General features: G+C 38.2%; 1 protein-coding gene across 2 annotated transcripts in view; it reads left to right on the forward strand.

The window, feature by feature from the left end:
• The first annotated feature begins 306 nt into the window (after positions 1-306).
• The window catches only part of ppargc1a (peroxisome proliferator-activated receptor gamma, coactivator 1 alpha), a 587,416-nt gene continuing 563,530 nt past the window's right edge, over positions 307-24,192 (forward strand). For both annotated transcript variants that reach the window (XM_063043362.1, XM_063043363.1), the window contains exon 1: positions 307-1,802. In XM_063043362.1, the coding sequence (XP_062899432.1) occupies positions 1,719-1,802 (84 nt within the window). In that variant the 5' untranslated portion in view covers positions 307-1,718. The remainder of the gene's footprint in view (positions 1,803-24,192) is intronic.

Below are 24,192 nucleotides of genomic sequence, written 5' to 3' on the forward strand. Positions count from 1 at the left end.
ACGGAACTCTCCAAGGTTTCAGACGTTTCCATTACGTATTCGCCACCTGCATTGACACTCAGCTCATCATCCTCACATGACCTGGAAACACGCTTTTTATATCAACCTGTGCAGTCAGGAGGAAATATTTTGGAGGATGTTAAATAAGAGCTAGACGTTAAAAAACCAACTTGCAGACAGAACCTTTACCGCCGGCCTGATTTCCTATCTGGATATAAGGTGGTCGACTGAGAAAAGAGGAATGTGGAGTTTCAGCATTTCATAAACAATCTCCAATTCTAGTCTGAGCGGAAGTGGTGGCCCGAATAACTATCTTTCATGCGAACTGGACGAGGGAAGTAGGATTGTGGCATTCCTTGGACTTAAACCGTGTGGCAGATACCGCGCTGTCGTCTAACTAGCTCCGGTAATGAAGCAATGATCTAGCCCCTGATCTCGGCTTAAAGTGGCTAATCAGGGGAAGAGAACTGTATTTCACATAAATGACGAGCTGGTGATCTAAGTTTAAAGCGTGCAGTTTGCCTATCGGAAGTTAAACGTGAATTCGGGATTGCAAATATTGTTGGTGGCAGCTGGACTCACGCTAAAGGCACTGATGTTCTTCGTCTGGAAAACTTACTGTAACCGGCTGGTGTTAAAGTGCCGATTTTAGTGCGGGCCCGGTAAGTTTTAAATAAACGGCTCCGTCTTCACTACGGACTGTCTCCGTTTGGACTCGTGCGAAGACTGTGAAAACAGTTCCGCAGGGAATTAAGTGATCATCTTTGATACACTGTATAAACATGACCCCTGGCGGGAATTGATTCATTTAATCATATTACACCAGTCTTGTAGATCTGAACGCTGGATGTGCGAACGGTGGGCACACTCTCCTGGGACTTACAGTGAAAGTTAAAAGGAGAAGTGAGATCTCAGGTGCTGAACCTCACTGAACAGGGGTGGCATAACCCCACGTACGCTCATTGCACCGTCTGGATTCGTGACCAACGCGAAGACGACACACTGTCAAGGGAAATAAATCAAAGGAAGAGATCCGTACCATTTCACTCTCAACGCCCCACGCCTTCCCATTCAGGGATCTCCAGCATCTGTGACAGGAATAGGTGCCCAATTGAAACAAAGTCTACCTGTAATTCCCAGCCCCCTCTGCTGGCCTTGCCAGGAAGCCGGGACCGTGCACGTGACACTTTTGCCTTATTTCCCAGGAGGAGAAATTACGAGAGCGGGAGAGAGGGAGGAAAAGTCTCATCGTTGTAATTTTCCCGTATTAACAGTGGCGCTTCGGAGCACGATTTGAAACCTCTAATCATCTACCTCTGAGTCTGACTTGACAACATTTGAATCAACCTCCGGAGCAGTCTGTCTCTCTGGACTTGTGTCACGCTAGCTGGAGAAAGAAAGCGCGTTCCCGGCTGCCTGCGCGCGACTGCAGGTTGCACGAGCCCAGAGGGGGCTTCGCTCAGCAAAGCCAATCAGCGGCCGAGCTTGGTGCTTGCGGTGCACCGCGCGCCACTGATAGCAGGGGGCGTGCAACAGGTGGCCCGAGAGGCTTCAGCTTGGCGCGGTTCAGCTGCGTGGGTCCAGGCGCGCGGTTGGACTCCAGACCCGGAGCAGGCGCTCGCTCACGTGACTGCGGCTCGGACAGCGACTGTGGGCGCTCGCTCCCGCGCTCAGCCCCGCACCCGCCTCCCTCCTCCCCATCCCATCGCCCACTGAGGATGGCGGGCTGTGGACTAAACGAAGACCTCTTCTTCTCCTCGTTTCTCTTCAGCTACATCAAGGAGAGCCCATTCACTCAGCAGGTAAGTGGATATAAGATGGGAGATTGGAGTGCTCGGTGGGCTCGTAGCATCCACTTGATATGCCGCTGCTGCCTGTTGGGTTAATTCTTTTTCACAGAGACCGAAAAGGGTAATCGCCACATTGCGAAAAGGGTGAGTACAAACCGAGTTCACGGGTATCCTGTGAGGGAAAATGAACTTGTCAATGCAAATGTTCATCTTGTGTGCATTACCACGTATTTCCCCCAAACAATTGCTGGAAGCGTGTCCGAAGCGGAATGCCATTTATGTAAATAATGCATGGACAGTAATACAGTAACTACGTAACCGAGAACTGTGAAAAGTGCATCGCGGAGGCTGGCAGGTGACAATTCTATTTGCAATAAGTGGGTTAGCATCAGTTTGGAGTGATTTCGTGTTCAAAAACCTGGAAAGATGGAAAGGCTTTTGCCGAAGTGGCTAGGTTAGCAACTCAATGGGAATCGGTGCAGACTCCTCGTGTGGCAAAAGTGCTGCTGATCTAATGGAAGAGGAAAGGCAGTCGAGAGTCACCGTCTCCAGGACACTCGAGACCAAACTTCCCGTTGCCAGTGTAATGTTACTGATTAGCCGCCGATCAAGAAACAGGGCAGGTTAATAATACATTAATATATTAACATAATGGATAGAGGCGCTAACATTTGCGGAGTAAATTACTGTCTTAACTCGGACAGATATTCGGTGCTAACTCAATTACCGTATATTTCAAATAACATGCATCTTCTCAACGTGATCGAGGAATTATACCCTAAAAAGGTTAATAAATCATATTTGGTCTGCCCTGCTATCTGTGCGTTAAAATATCATGACTCCAGTAAAATATTCATTATTTGGTGCTTTAACCAGAGGTTGAAATCATAATGCAAAGTTCTCAGGCAGCTACGTTAGTTAGTGTGGTGCTTCCGAGTGGAGAGCCGGGGTTTGAAACGTCTGATTATTTCACACTCGGGTAAACCACTGCCTGATGTAACCAAAAGCGTTGTCCCTGTGGATGGCTATTGTTCTAATTACGTACCGCTCAGGGATCTAATGTACAGATACGCCTGGGGAATTTCCAAGCTAGGATCAGAGCATTGGCGCTAAAAGGTGGTGGATTATCAGGAATATGGGGGCGGGGAATTGAAAGGGATAGTGGTTAATTTAGGTTAAAATTTAGGGCATTGCTGGCGTTCATTAGCGACGGAAGTCGAACAAGACACTTTTACTCTGAACCGCTTTATGTATTCGAAGTACTGAAGTATTTTGCTGCACACGCACGGTTTACAGTATCCGAAACGTTCGGGTGTTATTAATTTTGGTTCTCCTCAGTAGCGGGTAGCGCTGTAATTAAGAGATTGACTTCTCACACACAATCAATCGAGCGGTAACTTTGATAAACTCAGCCACCAAGGCTAACACTTTTGCCTGAGGGGCTTAGTCATCTAATCATTTTCACGCTTCATGATAGCGACCAAACGTTGTTTCAGTCGAGTTGAAATCAAATTGTTTAAATATTTGATTGGCGTACACAGCGTTTGTGGGAGAGAACGCGGCGTGTAGGAACGTGAAATGTCAAATGTTATTGAAAGGACTTCGATGCGGAAAATTTGAAGATGATATTCTGGCGTAATTCACGGAATGTGACAGGGTGTACATTTGGGCTAAGAATTACAGTACCAGCTCAGGTTCAGCGAAGGCTGAGTGAGGAGTTTGAAATTTCTCTTATTGTAAAACATGAGACAGAGAATTGACATTGGCGACACTGCGGAAGGCCACACACTGAATTCTTACAGCTGATTCTTACAGCTTCAACATAATTAGTAGTAAGCACCGTCGAATATTTGTTTTTAAAGCATGGACTGTCCAGACGTTGTAATACAGGACCGGTGATCACATTAGACAATTATTGCACAACAATATAGACTCTGCTTGTACTGTCGTACCAGGTTAGAAGAAGATCAAATAAATTTCAACCGAAGATCATTTTCTAGAAAATGAAACATCTCAAGAATATGTCCAGTCTTCACTGACTTTTTAACCAAGCAGATTATTTGCTGGTTCTCCCTGTAACAGCAATTTAAGCTCAAACAAATATATTTAAAATATTATCATACTGTAAGTTTGTAGGCTTTCTGAGGGCGAGAGTTGGCTTTTACCATGACCTTTAAGCCCTGCTTGTTTGTTCAAGACGACCAACGACTAGCCTGGTGGTGGGAGAAAAGGTAACAAGCTGCTCTGTAGAAATGTTTTCGTGTGTTCCCAGTGTTTTCCACGAAGGCTGCGCAGCTAGCTCCAGTATTATTTAGGCAGGTGCATGTGCAGCAGGTACAATGACCCATCCCTTTGTAATAACTTCATGGCCCATTCTTTACAAGGTTATATCAGAGTTTACAATTATTTGTTAGATTCATTTGTTAAATGGCAAGGTCAATCATGGGATATTATTTCTTTTGACCTCGTGCCGAGTTTGTGACATTAAGGGACTGGACATGCTAGAGGCAGGAAACATGTTCCCGATGTTGGGGGAGTCCAGAACCAGAGGCCACAGTTTAAGAATAAGGGGTAGACAATTTAGAACGGAGTCGAGGAAAAACTTTTTCACACAGAGGGTTGTAGTTCTGTGGAATGCTCTGCTTCAGAAGGCAGTGGAGGCTAATTCTCTGGATTCTTTCAAGAAAGAGTTAGATAGAGCTCAATGATAGCGGAGTGAAGGGATATGGGGAGAAGGCAGGAAAAGGGTAGATTGTGGATAATCAGCCAGGATCACAGTGAATGGTGGTGCTGGCTGGAAGGGCTGAATGGCCTACTCCTGCACCTATTGTCTATCATCTATTGTGACCATGGTTCTCTGTGCCTTCAAAGTTTAATCATGAACTAAGTGTGCTCTTTGTTCATCAGGTTGTTTTGGTACAGCAGTGAGTACACTTACTTTTACTTGGAGGGTTTGAATTCAGGTCCTGGGTGTAGATGAGAGCCGGAGAGAGTTACTGCATTCAATCAGGCTGTTAGGTCCACCAAGTCTGCACTGCCCATCAACCACCCAAGTAGAGGATCAATTACTTCCATCCATTCCGTAAGCTTTCTGTGATTGTAAAAATGACTGCATTTCAGAGTATTTTACTGTTTATGGATCTCTTTCAGGCTATTAATATTAACAATATTAGGTTAATATTGTCATCACTTCTCTCCTGCCTATTTGATCATCAGTAATGACCATCCCTTCCCACATCTTCCCCTGATATAGCTTGTGAATTTAATCTTGGTTCCATCTTATTACATATTTCTGTGGACCTCCTCTGCAATATCACTTACAACATGTTTCAGTTTCACATGCACCTGGTTGAGACTGACTGATGGTCCAATATTCGCAAGCGGATGAGCAAAGCCTTCCTCCAGTGTTGAACAGAATGTTCAGTTTACATTTATAAACTTCGGGCCCCAGCTGTAAAATGTTTGAAACCAAGCCGGATAATTGACTGCATATTATATTTGGCCATAGGTTGTGTTTTTGTCCTTTTATACATGTTCACCTCAATATGTTGCCATGTTTTAGCTAAAACTCCCTTTCATGCCTAAGCTATCTCTAACTACTGTATATTTGTTCTGATTAGGCTCCTAATTGGTCTCCCGTATTTTGTTCTCAACAAACCTGAAGTCATCTATTCCCTAATTCATGCTTATTCTAATCTTCCTTTCCTCTCCATGACTGGCAGTTATGGCTTCAGCTATCAAGCTCCTACATTCTGGTATTTCCTTGTAAAGCCCTTCCACCTCTCTACTTTTCAGTTAACTTTTTAGATGATCCTACTTCCTGGACCTGAAATGGAAGCTGTAAGGTTATGGAAAGAACTATATAGATTCGTGTTCTTTTTATTTTTACCAAATGACTGTTGAAACTATAACATTTCATTTACACCATAACAAATAGTACATTACTTGCATTTAATGCCCATGTGAGACTTTGGTATTTCTATAGTGTTATAAAATTATTTTATAAGGGATTTGAATGCTATATTTAATATTTTTGGATATATTTTGCTACTTAAAATCATTTTATAAATTAAGTTTGTTGCTCTTTAATTGTGTTTCTTGATATTATATTTTATGGTTAACTGAGAACTTCAAATCTATAATTGGTCAAGCATTTTTGTAAATATTCTTTTTTTTAAAGCACTGTTTTCAATGTCTGTGTGTAGTAATTGTCAACTTCTACAAACAGCCTTTGAAACTTGAAGTAGGTGGCTTTGTGATGCTGTGTGTGCTGCAGAGTTATAGGATGATGTTACATGACCAAGATTTCCAGAGAACATATTGAATGGAGGTCACTAAGTGAACATAAATTTGGAGTGAGAGATAATCCAAATCCTTTGTGCATTTCCTAATGTCTGGTTACAAATCAGCACTGGCACAGAATTTTTTCCTGGTTGCCAGCTTAGTTCCACAGCTGGATATAATGTTTAGCTAGAGAGAGCCAAGTGAAAGCAGAAGTAAGTAGATTATAAAAGAGGATGTTAAAAGTGCAAAATCACATCACATTACATCTACAGTACATAAAATCACTTAATACATAATGCATATTGACAGAGTAGTTGTTTATAATAATTTTAATAACAGTTAAGACTATACTTTTACAATGTTCTGATCTCCTACTTAAATTTGGTGATATGTTGACATCAAAAATGCTTGGATCTGGTTCTTGGATATCATACATTGATCACAGGTGCTAGATTGATGTATGGTAACTTTGCTGGTTAATGACTTTTTCATTCACTTTTTCTTGCATTCCTCTCAGGTGCTGATTTGTGTCAGTAAGAGAAGAATTTCAGTCTTGGGAAATTTTACAGCTTACTATAAATCTTATCTGTACTTTCCCCAGTGTTAAAGTATCCTTTTTGAGTTCAGTGGCGGACTGTATATGATAATTGAAGTGCAGATTTATCACGATTTTATATATATTTCAATGTTTTCTTTCACTCTTTTAGTATTTTCTTCCTCTAAAAAAAGAAAAAAACATACTTTGCTTGCATTCTCAACTTGTATTGGTGCTTCAAACAAGTTGTTCATGTTTATTTCCAAATCCTGAACCTGAATCTCCAGTGAGTAGATGGTCTCTTTCTATCTGTCTCTAAAATGAGCATCCTAATACTGTTTTTATCAGATGGGTAGGAGTACAGATGCCCTTCATTTCCAATCTTGTGAATGAAATGCAGAAAAATGATATTTATTTTGTAAATCTATTATTTGAAGAATTCTATAAAGACGTTTCTTGATATATTTACTCTTGTGATTTATCTTATCAATTTCATTTTTCTGCCTTCAATTTTAATTTGCTCCCATGACCAGCTATTTACATAAATTAAATAAAATCGCAAGAGGTGAGAATCTTATTTGTAGATCATGTTGTCGCTTTCCAGTGCTTCCAATTCCCCAGGGTTTGGAAATTGAATATCGTGACTGTTTATCTGAATTTTTCTTTGTTTTGTGTCTCTATTGCATGCCTACACTGAATTGATCTTGTACATTTATGACTCTTACTAATTATTATTTTACATCATTAATGAGAAAGTAATACCTGCTTTCATGTATGGGAATAATACTGCTTGGGTGGACAACATGGCAGATTGTAGCTCTGGACAACGCTGAAGAAGGCATTTATTTTCCTGCCCTGTGCTTTGTGCACATTTTGCAATAGTCCCATTCACCATATACTGTTACTGTGGTTCTGTGAATTTTCTAGCTGAAATGCGCATGCATATAATTCTCTCCAAGTCTGGCCATTGTTGTGTACTTTATATTTGAGTAATACTGTAATTATATTTTTAAGCATTTAAAAAAATCATTTAAATAATTCATTATGGGCTATACATAATAGTAAGTGAATTGCATATGTCATGATGCTTCCACAAGATGAATGCATGCATCACTTAAAGTAAACACAAAGTCAGACTCACAATTTGTACTTCTTTGCTTTCCTTTCCATTAATTTTGTGTTTTGGAGTTACAAAACATAACGGTGGTGATGAGGTATTTTAAAAACAAATCCGAGACAACTACTTACCTGTTGAAGCGCAGTGAGACATTGGAATTTTTTTTTTTAGAAAAAGCAGTGCAGTATGTGTTCTTTGGAAGGAAAGATGATCAAGTTTAAAACAAAAGGCAGAAAGGTGGGTCATAAACAGTGAGTACTGGGTCATAATAGTCATTTAAAAAAAAAAGCAGAAATTGCCAGCTACATCAGAAAGATAGATTTGTTCCATTTCACAACAGATAAATGGATTTTGTGTACTGAATGGATTGAGCAAAATTTTAAAGCAAGTGCCAATTTCACTGATTGCATTGGATTTAAAGCCATAAGTTTGCTTCAAAGTTTAACTGTTCCAACCAAACTAGCTGAAATGAGCTTTGCTGATAATCTTGAAAGTAATGTAGGTACTTTTAGAACTGAAGTTGTTGTTGATTGCAGAATACTTTAGGTTTCATAAACGGAATCAAAGTGAAGGGGAGTCTATTTCCTTGTACATGGCTGAATCAAAGAGATTATCTGAACATTGTCTTTTCGATGATAGATTTAATAATGCACTGAGAGATCAGTTAGTTTGTGGAATCTTGCAAGAAAGCACTCAAAAACAGCTCCTAACTGAAGTACAACTTGCATTTAAAAGAGCAATTGAAACAGCTATATCAATGGAAACAGCAAAGAGGGACTTCAGTCAGGAGTGAATGTGAGCATGAACAAAATTGCAATGTCTAAGCAGAAACCAGCTTAGCTGAACAAATAGTATTACCATTGTGGCAGGATCTGACATACACCAGACCAATGCGGGTTTAAAGGCAGAACTTGCAGAAAATACCACAAAGTAGAACACATACTAGGAACATGTTTGGTAGACAAAAATAAATGGACTGCACAGTGAAGAGAAAAGCTTAAAAAGTCAAGTCACAGTTTAAAAAAAGCACTAATCTGCATGCTGTTAATGAAAAATGTGACAATGATGAGAGTGACTCAGGACCAAGTAGCCTTGAGATTTTCGGTGTGAAAACTAACATGAGACAAGCAAATGGCTTGCACCAGAAGTGAACAGGAAATTAATTAAAATTGAATTGAACACTGGCTTGGCTGTTTCGGTCATTTCACAAAATAGGTTTGAACAACATTTCAAAGATACTGACCTGAAGCTTGCAGATATCCAATAAGAACTTGTACTGGAGAAAAGGTAATCCCCTGTGGGAATGACATTTGTAACAGTGAAATACAACAACTATCAAACCACTCTGGGCTTGCAAATAATAAAAGAAACAGGAGGGCCAGCATTGTGGGGTCGTGATTGGCTGAGACAACTGAACTTCATTGTCCATACATCTATCGTTTGCATGCCAGATTCCATGCAATAGAGTCAACTGAAAGCGAATTAAAAAAGGTATTGGATGATACCATAACTGTCTGTCCATGCTGTACACCATACATGAGCTGTCGCCCAACTGAGGACATGCAGGTGTGGGTGCGAACCTCTGTGCCTCCAGCTGAAAGCATATTAACCAAGGAAGGACCATGCTGCTTAGAGGAATCGTGAAAGTGAGGAGTTCAGTTCTCTGACTACAACAGTTTATGTAGGCAACATAGCTGAGTAAGCTTCCACTATGCTAATCAAGCAGTTTCTTGAGAAATGTGGCTTGATTTTAAGCTGGGCGAGAGTTCAAGGAGCTTCAGGAAAGTTCAGCTTTTGTGGGTATAAAGAACCAGAATCTACTCGGTGTGCATTAAGATTATTGCATGAATTTCAAGTGGGAGACAAAAAGCTGCTGGTAAAATTTAGATGCAGAGACCAAAGCCCAGCTGGATGAATAGAAGGCCAAAAGGAAAGGAGCCAATGGAGATGGGAAAACAGGATTTGTCAGATGATGTTGTGGATGAGGAAACCAAGAGGAGTGATCAGAGTGTAAAGGGAGCGATAGAAGTGTTAATCAGAAAATACTTCAATCAGTTAGATGTACCTTCCCAAGAGCAAGGTGTACACCCTAGAAAGAAGGAAAAGGAAAAGAGGAGGATGGTATAAGTGCTTTGGAAATGGAAGGGGACAAATGAGACCTAATTTCTTGAGAAATTAGCAAATTCAGAGATACAAGAAACTAGAAGAAGAAAAAGGAAGGAAAGAAAAGGAAAGACAGAATTGAAAAGGAGAAAAGCAAGCATCGAAGTAGATACAGTGAGAAAAGAAGAAGAAAAGCTGTTGGAATCACTCCCTGCAGTCCTGGAGTCAACTCCTGCAACCAGCATAGAGGAGGCCCTAGAACTTGAGGTTGTTTCACATCCATAAGTCTTACCTGCCAAGGAGAGTGATCACCTTTGTCAGCAAAGACATTATCCCACAAGAATAAGAAAGCCTCCGCAGCAATTAAATCTGTAGGCCTGAATGGGACAATTTAAAATTTACTGTGTTGTGGATGTCTGTGCAGTAGTTGTATTATATAGTATACTGTATATATAGTTGGGATGCATTCTATATTGAGTTGGTGTTTGTGGCTAAGCAAGGAGGAGTGTTCTGTATTTAATATTTCAATAATATTTGAATAATATAGATGTATTTGATTAAGCAGTTTTGTTAGTTTAAATAATTCATTACAGGTTGTATGTAAAAATATGTGAATTATATAACGTCATGATACTACCACCTGATATGTGTGCGATTCGCTTAAAGTAAACATGAAGTTAGACTTGCATTTCAAACTACTTTGTTTTCCTTTCAATGAAGTTTATGTTTTGGAGTTACAAACATAACCATCATCATTGTTTCAGGTAATAAGTTCATAATGGTTTCCTATGGTAAAATATATCTCCTTATCATCCCTAGTTCTTTTTCTCAGTTATCTTTAAATCTGGGTCTGATGGCTATCAGTTCTCACAACAATACGAATAGTTTCTTTACATCTACTCTGTTAAACCATTCATAATTTTGAATACTTCTTTTAAATTCCAAACCTCTATTCATAAGTAGGTAGCAATCCAATAATTGGTAAACATCCCATGGCTTTTGGCCCATTAAAATTAACGGAGAGAAAAGCATTGACAACTTGTTTACAATTTCCTGCAATGCATAACCTGTACATGCACAATTATGGAATCTCAACATGACTGTCCAGTAAATTGTATTCAGAGATGCTTTCCACTTCTCTCCCCAATGTTATTTTGAAACTAATACTACCTTTTTATTGTAATGAAATACTATATGAAAATGTTTAACTGACTTTTAGAAAAAGCACCTTATCTAAATGGTTGTCTGTTGCTACTTGATGTAAATGGCAGTATTAAAATATCTTGTATTTTTGCATTGTTTACTGATTGATGTTGCAAATTAAATTAATCTGACATGTTACCTACAGCACTGCGCCCAATGTTTTAGTTTGACTGGCAGCAAAGTTACAGACAAATTAATGACCGGGGATTTTAGGGGACACAGCAGAGTTTTTGTTTATTTGATTGTGATCCATATTATATTATGAAGTGTTGGGAAGAAATAGTAGAAGTTTTCCTAGTCATAGACTCTCAAACAGGGAAACATTTCAGAATATCAGTTGTTTAATTAGTGGCACTGAATATAAAGTTTACAAAAATAAAATGCTTCATATAGGGTCACACAATTTTGCTGCAAGATTCAAGGTCAGTCTGATTTACATGACATGAAAACATTTTGTCTCATGCTAAATCTGCAAAAAGCAGTGGAGTTATTTGTTTACTTTTATGTTGGGGTAAATTATTTGGGTGGTGGGTCAGGCGGTTATGAAGTAGAGTGTGTTTTGCCATAAAGTACAATTTAATGAAGTATATTTTCAAAGAAACAAACATATTACTACCATCACTAAATTCTTGTTCATCAGATCAGTAATAACACTAACAACAGAGGTGAATGGCTTTAATATATTGTTGTTGGGTCTATTTCAACTTGGCTGCTTTTGCTGTCTCATCCCTTTTGACATTATCTATCATATACCTTGATGGTTTTTCTCAGATTCCTGTTGCGTGCACAGTACTGTGAAATATTTCTGGATGTTTCAGTTCTTGAAACTTGCTCAAGTTATAATCATTTTTTTTTTTGGAACTTCTTGTACAATCCATAACTCACATTCACCTATCAATCAGAATGCTGTTGTATCAAGTCTCATTTGCATGGTCATTTGCACAAAATTTGGGATAATATACTGTGCCGTACCGAAAGAGTCCTGTGCTGTTAGAGGTACCATATTTTGACTTCAAAGCGAGATTCCATATATTTTGTTCTGGTCATAAAATAGTGCATAGCACTATTTAAAGAAAAAATAGCCAGTAGAGTTCATTCCTGGTCAATATTTATGACCAAAAGAAGAATGATCATTATCAGATTGCTGCTGCACAACACTTAAGTACTTGCATGGCTGGAAAACTCCAGAGATAGTGAAGTGTGCTATATACAGTGTCTATAAAAAGTATTCACCCCCTCCCCTGGAAGTTTTTGTGTTTTCTTGCTTTACAACATTAAATCACAGTGGATATAAATTGGCTTTTTTGACACTGATCAACAGAAAAAGATTCTTGTGTCAAAATGAAAGCAGATCTCTACAAAGTGATCTAAATTAATTACAGATACAAAACACAAACAATTTATTACCGAAATATTCACCCCCTAAATCATCACTGGTGCAGCCAATGGGTCTTAGAAGTCACATGATTAGTTAAATGGCAATCACCTGTGTGCATTCAAGCTGCTTCAATTGATTATAGTAAAAATATATTTGTATCTGGAAGGTCCAACTGCTGGTAGGTTAGTATGCCGGCAAAAGCTACTCCATGAAGACAAAAGAACAGTCCAAGCAACTCTACAAAAAGGTTATAGAAAAGCACAAGTCAGCAGATGGATACAAGAAAACTTCCAAGCAACTGAATATCCCTTGGAATACAGTTAAGTCAATCATCAAGAAATGAAAAGAATATGGCATAGCTGTAAATCTACCTGGAGAAGGCTGTCCTCAAAAACTGAGTGACTGTGCAGGAAGGGGACCATCAAGAGACCAATGACAGCTCTGGAGGTGTTACAAGCTTCAGTGGCTGAGATGCGAGATTGTGCTTAATAACAACTGTTGTCCAGGTGCTTCGTCAGTCACAGCAAAAAGAAAGCCACTATTGGTGGTGGTGGGGGACTCACATGAAATTCTGCTAGAGTTTGCCAGAAGGCATGGGTGGCCGGACTCTGAAGTCAGCTGAAAGAAGAATCTATGGCCTGATGAAATCAAAATTGAGTGTTCTGGCCATCAGACTAAATGCTATGTTTGGCATAAGCCAAACACCGCACATCATCAAAAACACACATCCCTGCTCTGAAGCATGGTGGTGGCTGCATCATGCTGTGGGGATCCTTCACTGCAGCAGGCCTTGGAAGACTTGTGAAGATAGAGGGTAAATTTAATGCAGCAAAATACAAGGAAATCCTGGAGGAAAACCTGATGCAGTCTGCAAGAGAACTGACTTGGGCGAAGATTTGTTTCCAACAAGACAATGACCCACAGCATAAAGCCAAAGCTACACAGGAATGGCTTAAAAACAACAAAGTTAATGTCCTGGAATGGCCATGTCAGAGTTCAGACCTTAATGCAATTGAGATTTTGTGGCTGTACTTGAAAAGGGCTGTTCACTCATGATTCCCATGCAATCTGACAGATCTTAGTGGTTTTGTAAAGAAGACTGGGGGTGAGTAATTATGCAATCAATTATTTTGTGTTTAGTAATTGTAATAAATTTAGATCAATTTGTAGAAACTCCTTTTCACTTTCACATGAAAGGGTCTTTTTGGTGGTGTAGTGGCATCAGCATCGGACTTCGGGAGGAAAGGTCCTGGGTTCAAATCCAGCCAGCTGGCTCCCCTGCACTCTTTCCATCCGTGCAGGGTTACCAGCTGGTGATCTCTTTGGAAACTCACCCGGCAGAAGGCAATGGCAAACCACTGCTGTAACTTGCCTCGTATGCGATTCCCCACTACGTCAGAGAGGCATGGAGGGAAATCGTCCGCTAACCGGAGAAACTCCAGATGCGATGTACCTTTCCTTTACTGTCAAAAAAAGCCAAATTAAATCCACTGTGATTCAACGTTGTAAAACATGAAAATTTCCAAGGGGGATGAATACTTTTCATGGGCACCGTAAATGCAAAATCCTTTTTTAATATAATTTTCCTTTTACATTTTTTATATACTGTAACACTTGATTTATTTGTGCCCTCCATTTACAAGCAGAGGCTAATGCTGATCTAAAATTTATTGTTAAATTAACATTTAATTGGTCCATATCATTATTACCTTAATTATCTGGCAATTTGGGGTATGGAGAAAACACACAATGTTTTGTGAATCATCATATGTTGTTGGATGATTTGAGCTGTACTGCTTTTAGGTAAGTAAAAATTTAGCTTGCGAATTCATGATGTTGCTACTTTTGCACCTTGTTGCAGAGCATGCTGTAGAAAATTAAGCCTGCTACTTAACAGCTAAAGTAACAAGGAGATTTGTATTCGTGCAGTCTTTCAATCTTGTTGGTCCCGAAAGGAAGAAATTAAACACTGGAATTCTTATTCTTATGACAGTAAAATCTTGTTCAGGAATTAGATTCTGCAAATGACTAGGACACAGTGCAAGAATGGAAAATCACTTACTTAAGCATATCAAATGTCTTTTTTAAATATAGTAAATGTTTTTGGGCCAAATGGCCTAATACTACTCCTATGTCTTATGGTTTTGCATTTCATAAATAAACTTTGTGGTGATTGTAACTTTCTGTCATCTGTATCAGATGATGCAATGAATTTTAAGTCCACTGACAATGAAAAGACAAAAAATTGTAGCTGTTTGTTTTGAAGTTTTTTATGTAACCTAAAGTCAGACTGAGACATGACAGCTGCTTTATGAAACAAGTTCAGGTCCTTGCATGTAAGTTCCCAGTGGATACAAGAAACCAAACTGCTCATCATTTGGGTCTCACTTGAAGATGGTGTGGTCCAATAAGTTTTGGAAAGATAGAAAATCTAAATACTGCAATTAATGAACCTGAAATGAAGAAGTAGAAATTTTGGAACTCAACAATATCTGTGAAATGAATCATCATTTTCATTAGATGAAAAACACTTCATACTTGGTTCAGAAACAAATTCCTACAATGTTGTAGGGAATGCCCTGATGAGACTGGGCACATGTTCAAATAACTACACTTAATAACTAATTAACGACACTTTGCATTCAATATACTTGTTTATATTTGGACTGTTAAGCTATATCCTCGGTAGTTTTGATGCATTATTGAAGCAAATCTGCCTAATGGAAAACACTTACTGTACATCACAAATGAAATATTGCTGCATCATCTCTACTAAAAAGTATTGTGTACCTAAATGTTGAGGTTATTGTCGTGTAACTGTAGAATGCTTCCGTATGAACATATGAAGTCATATTAACCTAGTGTTAATTTTATTTCTAATATGTTAGTGTACTTATAATATACAATCATATGTGGCTCTGCATGCATTGGTTTGTACACATATAACACTCTGATTTTCTCTAAAAGACATCTGTAGGCTTTGGCTTAAGTACTAACCAGTCAGTAAGCAGAAGTATGGCGCTGCCTGTGTGATGGTCAGATTTACCTCATGCATGCCAACATTATTTTTATAGCAAGTGTACCTGATTTGAGAGGATTTGTTGGTGATGTTGAGAGAAGGGAATCTTATCAGGAGGCCTGGGTTTATTTATATTGCTGCAGACATCACTCATCTTCCATAGGTCATTAGTATGTATTTAAATTAACTGTATAGGGTTCTAAATTATTTGACTTGTGTGCATAGGAGGCATATATGATCAAAAAATACCTGGGTGGATTTTTCCTTCCCTGATGCCAGCCAGGAGAAACACTGTGAAATGCTGTTTTTTTTAAACTTGTGAAGTATTGGATCTTGGGTTTTTGATGCAGCTGAAAGATTGTGGTGAAACATACCTCCAGTGTAATGCAAAGTGGAACTCCTACATGCTGTGTCACCACATTTATTTAGAAAGGTATTTTTGTCATTTTCTTTCTCTCCTATTGCCTCATACTCTGATAATTGTGTGGATAGGTATGATATTCTCATTTTTCTCCCTATGCCATTGAGCGATCAGGCATTAACAGTGTTCAGTGCTGTTTTTTTTCAGCCAATCTTTTCAAAATGGGGAAGCACTCAGTTTCAGTTTATTCTTTGCTCTACAGCAAGCTGAGACTGAAAGCTGATTGCAAGAATAAGTACGTTAAGACAACTTGAAATATTTATAGTCTAAACTTTGAAATCATTTATACTCAAGAATTTAGACCACCAGTATATTGTCAACCATAAACATGTGGTTAATATAGAAGAAACTATTCCTTAAGATTTATTTTTCAGGGTATTGTTTATTTGAAATACTGATCTGCTTAACAAAAATTATATTCTAATATAACTGTTGTGAATATCATCATGATTGCAAAACATTTTATTTTTATTAAGTTCTTACTCATTATTTCCTGAACATTAATAGACTTTGGTTACTTTTATTTTAGAATTAAAAAAAATACATGTCATTTAAAAAGGACTGAGTAAAGGTTTATATATCAATGGCCCGATGCCAGTAAAAGCATTTATTTATTGTTTTCTATTTCAAATAGTATAGCTATCATAATAAAACATGTACTTTATATTCTAAATTTAAAATAGCAAAATATTCAAATATGCTTCACTGGATCTACAGTATATTAAACAAAATTTATGAAATGGTAAGTAGTATTTTATCTTCTGTTTCTGTGAATTTGGATTGTCACACATATCAATCGAGTTGCTGCAGTAATGCAGATTTTGTACAAGATGTCAGTCACATAAGGCAGCTATTATGATTCCAATTTAGCAGAGCAAACTTAGTTGTAGTGGTTTTCATTCTTTCTCCCGTACTGGTCATTAGCAAACATGCAATTTTCTTAAGAAAGATAATCTTTTATTTGTTTCTGGAGATAACACTGCTAAATTGGACCATATATCTATCTCTTCTAATCCTAGTTAATCTGAAAATATTGAGGGTATCTATTTTTTCGTCATAATTATGTTTACTGTGGCTCACTATGTCATTCCAGTTAGTATGTTGTACTCCTGTCACTTGTGGAAGGACCAGGGAAAACAACTATTTTGCCAAAGGGTATTAATATACCAATTGGTGCTTACACAACTTGCGGTCTGAGAGTGCATCACACTGCCTGAGTGCGGGGTGGAGGCAGGTGCGCTCACGACACTGAAGAAGTATTTAGACAAGTGCTTGAATTTCCTAGGCACTGAAGGCTGTGGGCAGAATGATGGTAAGTAAGATTAGACTAGATGAGTGCTTGGTGGGTCAAGAGGACTGTTTCTATGCTCTGACTCTATGAACGTACAATAATTCCAGAGGTTGGTTGTGAGTTTTCATTTTTCATGGGGCAAGTAGTCCTAGAGTTGTATTTCAAACAGGAAGTTATGAATCCATCAGTTGAGCTTCTGCTGAAAAATTGATCTGATTTGGAAAGTAAAAGCATGGTGAGTTATTTTTAAATGCCAGTTGAACTGCAGAAGGCCCAACCTGAGAAACTTGAGACCTCAATGTTTATGAATATACATTGAATATGAAAGTTGTGCAGAATAGACTGGCCCCATACCAAGTGATTGTTAATGTTTGCTTCTTGCACTGCATTTTTGTTCTGTAATTCTGAACTGCGATTCTTTGGGTCTCTTGCAACGGACTCACTGACACCATTTTTAAAGATGGTGCAAGCACAGAGAATGGGAACAGCTATCTGTGTTTCCTTATGATAGATAAAATCACAACAAAAAACTTTCATTGGGATATATCACCCATAGAAATGATCTGCTTTTAACTAGAGTATTTTTAAAAACCTCATGATCTATCCATATGATAGGCCAGATGGAAACTAGATAAGAATGAACAGAAATAAACACCACTTAATCTGTGCAATATCTCCTGTTTTATGTTTATAATTAAGTTCTGCTGAAGTACCATTTTAAAATGGGCTGATGTGTCTGTGTTAAATTCTATTGCCAGTAATTTAGGAACTAAATTTTATAAAAGGTAAAGTAATAATATATGCAAAGCTACTGATATCATAATGTGTTTTTTTTAACAAAAAAGAATCAGAATCAGGTTTATTAATACCAGCATGTGTCGTGAAATTTGTTAACTTAGCAGCAGCAGCAGTTCAATGCAATACATAATATAGAAAAAGAAAAAAACAATAAATAAGTAAATCAATTACAGTATACGTATATCGAATAGATTTAAAAAATCTTCCAAAACGGAAATGATATATGTTAAAAAAAGTGAGGTAGTGTTCATGGGTGCAATGTCCATTTAGGAATCGGATGGCAGAGGGGAAGAAGCTGTTTCTGAATCACTGAGTGTGTGCCTTCAGGCTTCTGTATCTCCTACCTGAAGGTAACAGTGAGAAAAGAGCATGCCCTGTGTGCTGGGCATCCTTAATAATGGACGCTGCCTTTCTGAGACTCCGCTCCCTAAAGATATCCTGGGTACTTTGTAGGCTAGTGCCCAAGATGGAGCCAACTAAATTTACGAACCTCTACAGCTTCTTTCGGTCCTGTGCAGTAATCCCCGCATACCACACAGTGATGCAGCCTGTCAGAGTGCTCTCCATGGTACATCTATAGAAGTTTTTGTGTGTTTTTATTGACATGCCAAATCTCTTCAAACTCCTAATGAAGTATAGCCACTGTCTTGCCTTCTTTATGGCTGCCTCAATATGTTGGGACCAGGTTAGGTCCTCAGAGATCTTGACATCCAGGAACTTGAAACTGACCCCTCTGTGAGGATTGGTATGTGTTCCTTCCGGAAGTCCACAATCGGCTCTTTTCGTCTTACTGATGTTGAGTGCAAGGTTGTTGCTGTGACACCACTCCACTAGTTGGCATATCTCGCTCCAGTACACCCTCTCAGCTCCATCTGAGATTCTACCAACAATGGTTGTATCATCAGCAAATTTATAGATGGCATTTGAGCTATGCCTAGTCACACAGTCATGTATATAAAGAGTAGAGCAATGGGCTAAGCACACACCCCTGAGGTGCACTAGTGTTGATCGTCAGCAAGGAGAAGATATTATCACCAATCCGCACAGATTGTGGTCTTCCAGTTAGGAAGTCGAGGATCCAATTGCAGAGGGAAGTACAGAGGCCCAGGTTCTGCAACTTCTTAATCAGGGTTGTTGGAATGATGGTGTTAAATGCTGAGCGATAGTCAATAAACAGCATCCTGACATAGGTGTTTGTATTGTCCAGGTGGTCTAAGGCTGTGTGAAGAGCCATTGAGATTGTATCTGCTGTTGACCTATTGTGGCGATAGGTAAACTGCAGTAGGTCCAGGACCTTGCTGATGTAGGAGTTCAGTCTAGTCATGACCAACCTCTCAAATCATTTCATCACTGTCGATCAGAGTGCTACTGGGCGATAGTCACTTAGGCAGCTCACATTATTCATGGTTGCCTTTTTGAAGCAAGTGAGAACTTCCACCCGTAGCATTGAGAGGTTGAACCACCAAAAAAAAGACAAATATTTGTAATTGCACATGAAAAGAAAAATAATGTCTTAAATATCAAATTACTATTAAGAATTCATAGTAAAATAAGGGGAAGTAGGTGTTTTGTTTCCCCAAGTTAAACCTGTTGTCCCAGAAATTAATCAGCCGTGAAGGTCTCTTTTGCCAAAAGGCAAAAGAGATCATGTAGAATTACCATTTTCTCAGCCATTCCTTTCAAAGAAAATTATGACCTGAACAATTTGACAAGAAAACTGCACCTGCATTTAGTTAGATGTAGTATGGTTAAGATAAAAAGAGTTGTCACTATAAAGTGCCAAAAGTTCACATCTTGACTGACTAGTTATTGATTCAAGTCCTAACAGTCTATCAGTCTCTGGTATTATGGATTTTTTGATGACACTTTGAAGAGGATGATAAAAGCTGATCTCTCATAAGATTCATAAAGAAAAATGGTTACTCCATGAATGATGAAATGATATGTTTGTAATAACCCCACTTAACTATTTCTGACTGAAGAAATTCCTGAATGACCCTTTGAATTCTGAAAGAGAATTTAAACCTTTTTAAGCAAACTACTAAATTATTTTGTAAAATAATTTATAAGCTATTAATTAATTTATGAATTTCAGTAATGGAATACTTCCTTTAAGCCATATATGAGGGACAACATATGAAATGTAATTTCTTTCCAAATACTGTACTAGTTATAAATTAACATAAAATCACAAATATGCAACAAATATTAAATTCTAACCTGTTATTTATTGTATTTCCTGTGAATGTTTAAATAAAATTAATTGTGGCGTATCTAACAGCAGTGACTCGATATAATTTTCTTGTACGTCCTAGGCCATGTTATGGGGAATTCAGATTCATTTGTATATGTGTGTTTACTACTAGTCATGATGATGATGCTGTTTTAACTAACAAAGCATGTTCAATTCAGTTAGACAAAAAATAAATTTAATTCCACCAGACACTTGGCATTATCTACTATTGAGAATACTGATTCTAAAGATGGATTTTTTTTTTTGAAGAAATATAAATTTCACTATCAGACCTGTAACATAAATATTTTACTAATTGTGAAGGCATTTAGAATTTACCTGCATTTTATCCAGAGTGCATGGGCAAAATGATGTGGCTGAGGGGATCAGCATTTATGATTAGTTTCCCACAACAAATACACAAGTGAACAGGAATTTTGTGCTGTGCATCAATTACAGAAACTTTACAGTTGAGGCAAAGTAATACCTTGTACCTGTTTTACACTTGTGTCCAGGGAGATTTTAATGGTCCTGCTTCGCAAGCTGATTTGAGTTTTGCAGTGTTTACACTTGTTGACGTCCAACCTTGGAGCCTAATCCTGCAGGCATCTGAAAGAGATGGCAAATGATCAATTCTTTGTTAATCTGCGACATGCTGTGGATCAAAGGATGCTATTGCTCTTGTATTGAGGAGATATTTAACATTGACCGATTCTGTGAATCTAACGGCTGAGGGATGAATATTTTTACTGATGACAGCGATTACATTATGACATGAATGATTGTTATGTACTGGAAAACATGTGGACTAGACATGGGGAACTGCAAGAGAGGGAGTACTAACTGTTTGTCTGTTCAGGAGAAATCTAAGATTAATTTGTCTAAAATGTCTCTGCATCCTATTTCATTTTGATTATTTTCTAGTTTTTTTTCTCAGAGACAAAAGGTTTGCAAATAAATAAAATGTGGAAACTATATAGATATTATTTAATATGTTATATTAAATAATATCTGTTATGATATTTAATCCATTGCTAAACTGTACTGTTCTATCAATACTCTCCTCCTCCTTGTGGAACATTGGCTGCCTAGTCAGCGGTGATTCTCATCCATTGTACCAAATATTTGAGATTTCATTCCAAAGTTATTGGGAAACATTTTTGGATATGGCAACTAGCTGTAAAAGCAAAACCTGTTGTAAGACTTTATTGAATTGTGCAAAAAGCAAGTGTATTCAATTGTTCTTTTTCCTCCAAGTATATTACTGAGAGAGCAGACAAAATAATGCTATTGATGTATACTTGGCCATGTAAGTACTTTAAAAATCTATGTTGATAGAGAATGAAATTGATTAGAAAATTGGCTTTAAATAAGAAACAGGAGATAGTCATTGATGGGAAATTTACAGGTCGAAATGAAGTTATGGGCATGGTACCAAAGATCTTTCTCCAGACCACTATACTCATTATATATATATATATATATATATATATATATATATTAACAAATATCATTAAAATATTGTACAGGATTATGAATGATACTTAAATAGGGAGCTGACAGTTACTAAATTCTAAAAGATCTTGATCTTTTGGGTAACTGGGTTAGAAGTCAGAAGTTGTAATTCATTAGTGTAGTAAGGGACCAATAAAGGGCTTGAATATTAAATCTAGTACTTTCTGAATGGCTGGTCACTTAACACAAAGGATATTGAAATTCTGAATGGCTTCAGAGCTGAGCATGAGAAATGATCCTGGAAATGAAGACCTTGAGTTATTTGGAGATATGAAAGAAATTAGGCCTATTTACTTTGGAAAACAAATCTATTGACAGTTTAAAATTGAAATTGGCAAAAAATGGAACCATGCAAATGATATACGTACAATAGTGATGGTTGAATACAAGTTGGTATATCTACTAAGTGAAATGAATACTTCAAATATGGATCATTGTGAATCATGGTAGTCGTTCGAACTGAAGTTAACCCTCTAACAAAACCACAAGTGTGGTGAAACTCGAGATGTTGAGGATTTACTGATAATTGTAACTCTAATTTTTCTTTGCATTGGACTCCACATGGAACCTAGTGGCCCAGTGGCAGGGCTTGGTTTTGCTTGGATTCCTGGGCTTCTCCTCCTTCAGTTCAGACCCGATGAAGGATCTGACAGCCCAATGGTTTTAACAGGTTTTTATAAGATAAAGATTAAGGAGGGAAGGGAAAGGTAAATTGCTCTTTTAAAATTAATTTGCCGTATTCTAGTTTTACATTTTCACAGATTTCTAACTTTTTGTCTTATGAACTTCAGAATTTCATTCTGAAAGCAGTGGTACATTATTTTTTCTTTTACTATTTACTTCAGTTTTAATAATAATTAAAAGTGAATTGCAGCCTTAACAGCAAATAAAGCTCTGCTTTCACCTTTGATTTCCATCAGGTATCTTGTGGGGTAGAAACTATTCCTCTACTGTATGCCATACCCACACAGTCACTGTCTGGTATGACTGCTGGTATCCAGGGTCCAGAGGACCATCAAAACGTGTCCTTCCTATTTGTTCTAGGTAAATACGAGTGGGTGATGTCTGCAAGCTGCAATTCTGTCCTTTGTGTTGTTGAGAAGGCTGGCTCCCAGTTGATTGGCAGATTAAGAGTAATGCAACATCTCTCTGGGTGCAAGTGACCTGCTCTGCTCTTGAACGGCCTCGGCGGCTGTTGAAGTCATGCTCCTAGGCTCATTGATTGTCCAAGAGTTTGCTGATCTGTTTTGAGTAACACTTCCTCAATCTATCTACTAAAAGTAGCTTGTATTTTGTTAGCAAAGAAAGTTTCATTCTAAACCTAAACAGAAAATCAACTGCAACTCCTGCCCCTGATAAATAACTCAGGACTATTGCTAGTAAATGTCTACACATTGATGTGTATGGTTCAGTTCAGGAATGACTGGTGTCCCCCAACAATCACAAACATTCTGGCCCACATGGCCAGTATGTTAACAGAATTGTATCTCAGAATGAGTATGTGCCTTTGAATAAGTAAAGACAAATAAAGGAGATTTCATGTCAAGTTGATGGTAAAATATAATTCACTGTATGGTTAAAGTATTCATTCCTTTAGTTTGAAAGCAAGATTACAAGCATTTAAAATGAACTGTATGAGGGGGAGTGACAACCATGCAGGAAGCAATTAACTTTAGCTGCACTCCGTTGGAATACTTGAATCTACTCATTTAATTCAGATTCAAAATTTTCCATTTACCCTGTTAGGTATTTCTATCTTAACAAATGCATATCATCCAGAAATCCAGCAAATGCCTCCAGTTATTCATGCTGACATGGCAAAATTCTCTTTTTGGTACAATACAGATTTTAAAATTAACTTTTTGTATTAATGACCTCCAGTGTAATATACATATATTAGAAATTTGTTTATTATATTTGAATAGCAGCAATCCCTCTTATTGGGGTAGTCAGTGGAAGTTGTCTACAACCAGTTCCCCTCTACCACCACTCTGCTCCGTCTAGTGGAATTAGTCCTTACTCTTAAAAATTTCTCCTTTGGTTCCTCCCACTTCCTCCAAACTAAAGGTGTAGCTATGGGCACCCGTATGGGTCCTAGCTATGCCTGCCTTTTTGTTGGCTTTGTGGAACAATCTATGTTCCAAACCTATTCTGGTATCTGTCCCCCACTTTTCCTTCGCTACATCGACGACTGCGTTGGTGCTGCTTCCTGCATGCATGCTGAGCTCGTTGACTTCATTAACTTTGCCTCCAACTTTCACCCTGCCCTCAAGTTTACCTGGTCCATTTCTGACACCTCCCTTCCCTTTCTGGATCTTTCTGTCTCTGTCTCTGGAGACAGCATATCTACTGATGTCTACTATAAGCCTACAGACTCTCACAGCTATCTGGACTATTCCTCTTCTCACCCTGTCCCTTGCAAAAATGCCATCCCCTTCTCGCAGTTCCTTCGTCTCCACCGCATCTGCTGTCAGGATGAGACTTTTCATTCCAGGATGAGGGGGA

Source organism: Mobula hypostoma, chromosome 3 (assembly GCF_963921235.1).
Source record: "Mobula hypostoma chromosome 3, sMobHyp1.1, whole genome shotgun sequence".
In the NCBI taxonomy this organism is placed as follows: Eukaryota; Metazoa; Chordata; class Chondrichthyes; order Myliobatiformes; family Myliobatidae; genus Mobula; species Mobula hypostoma.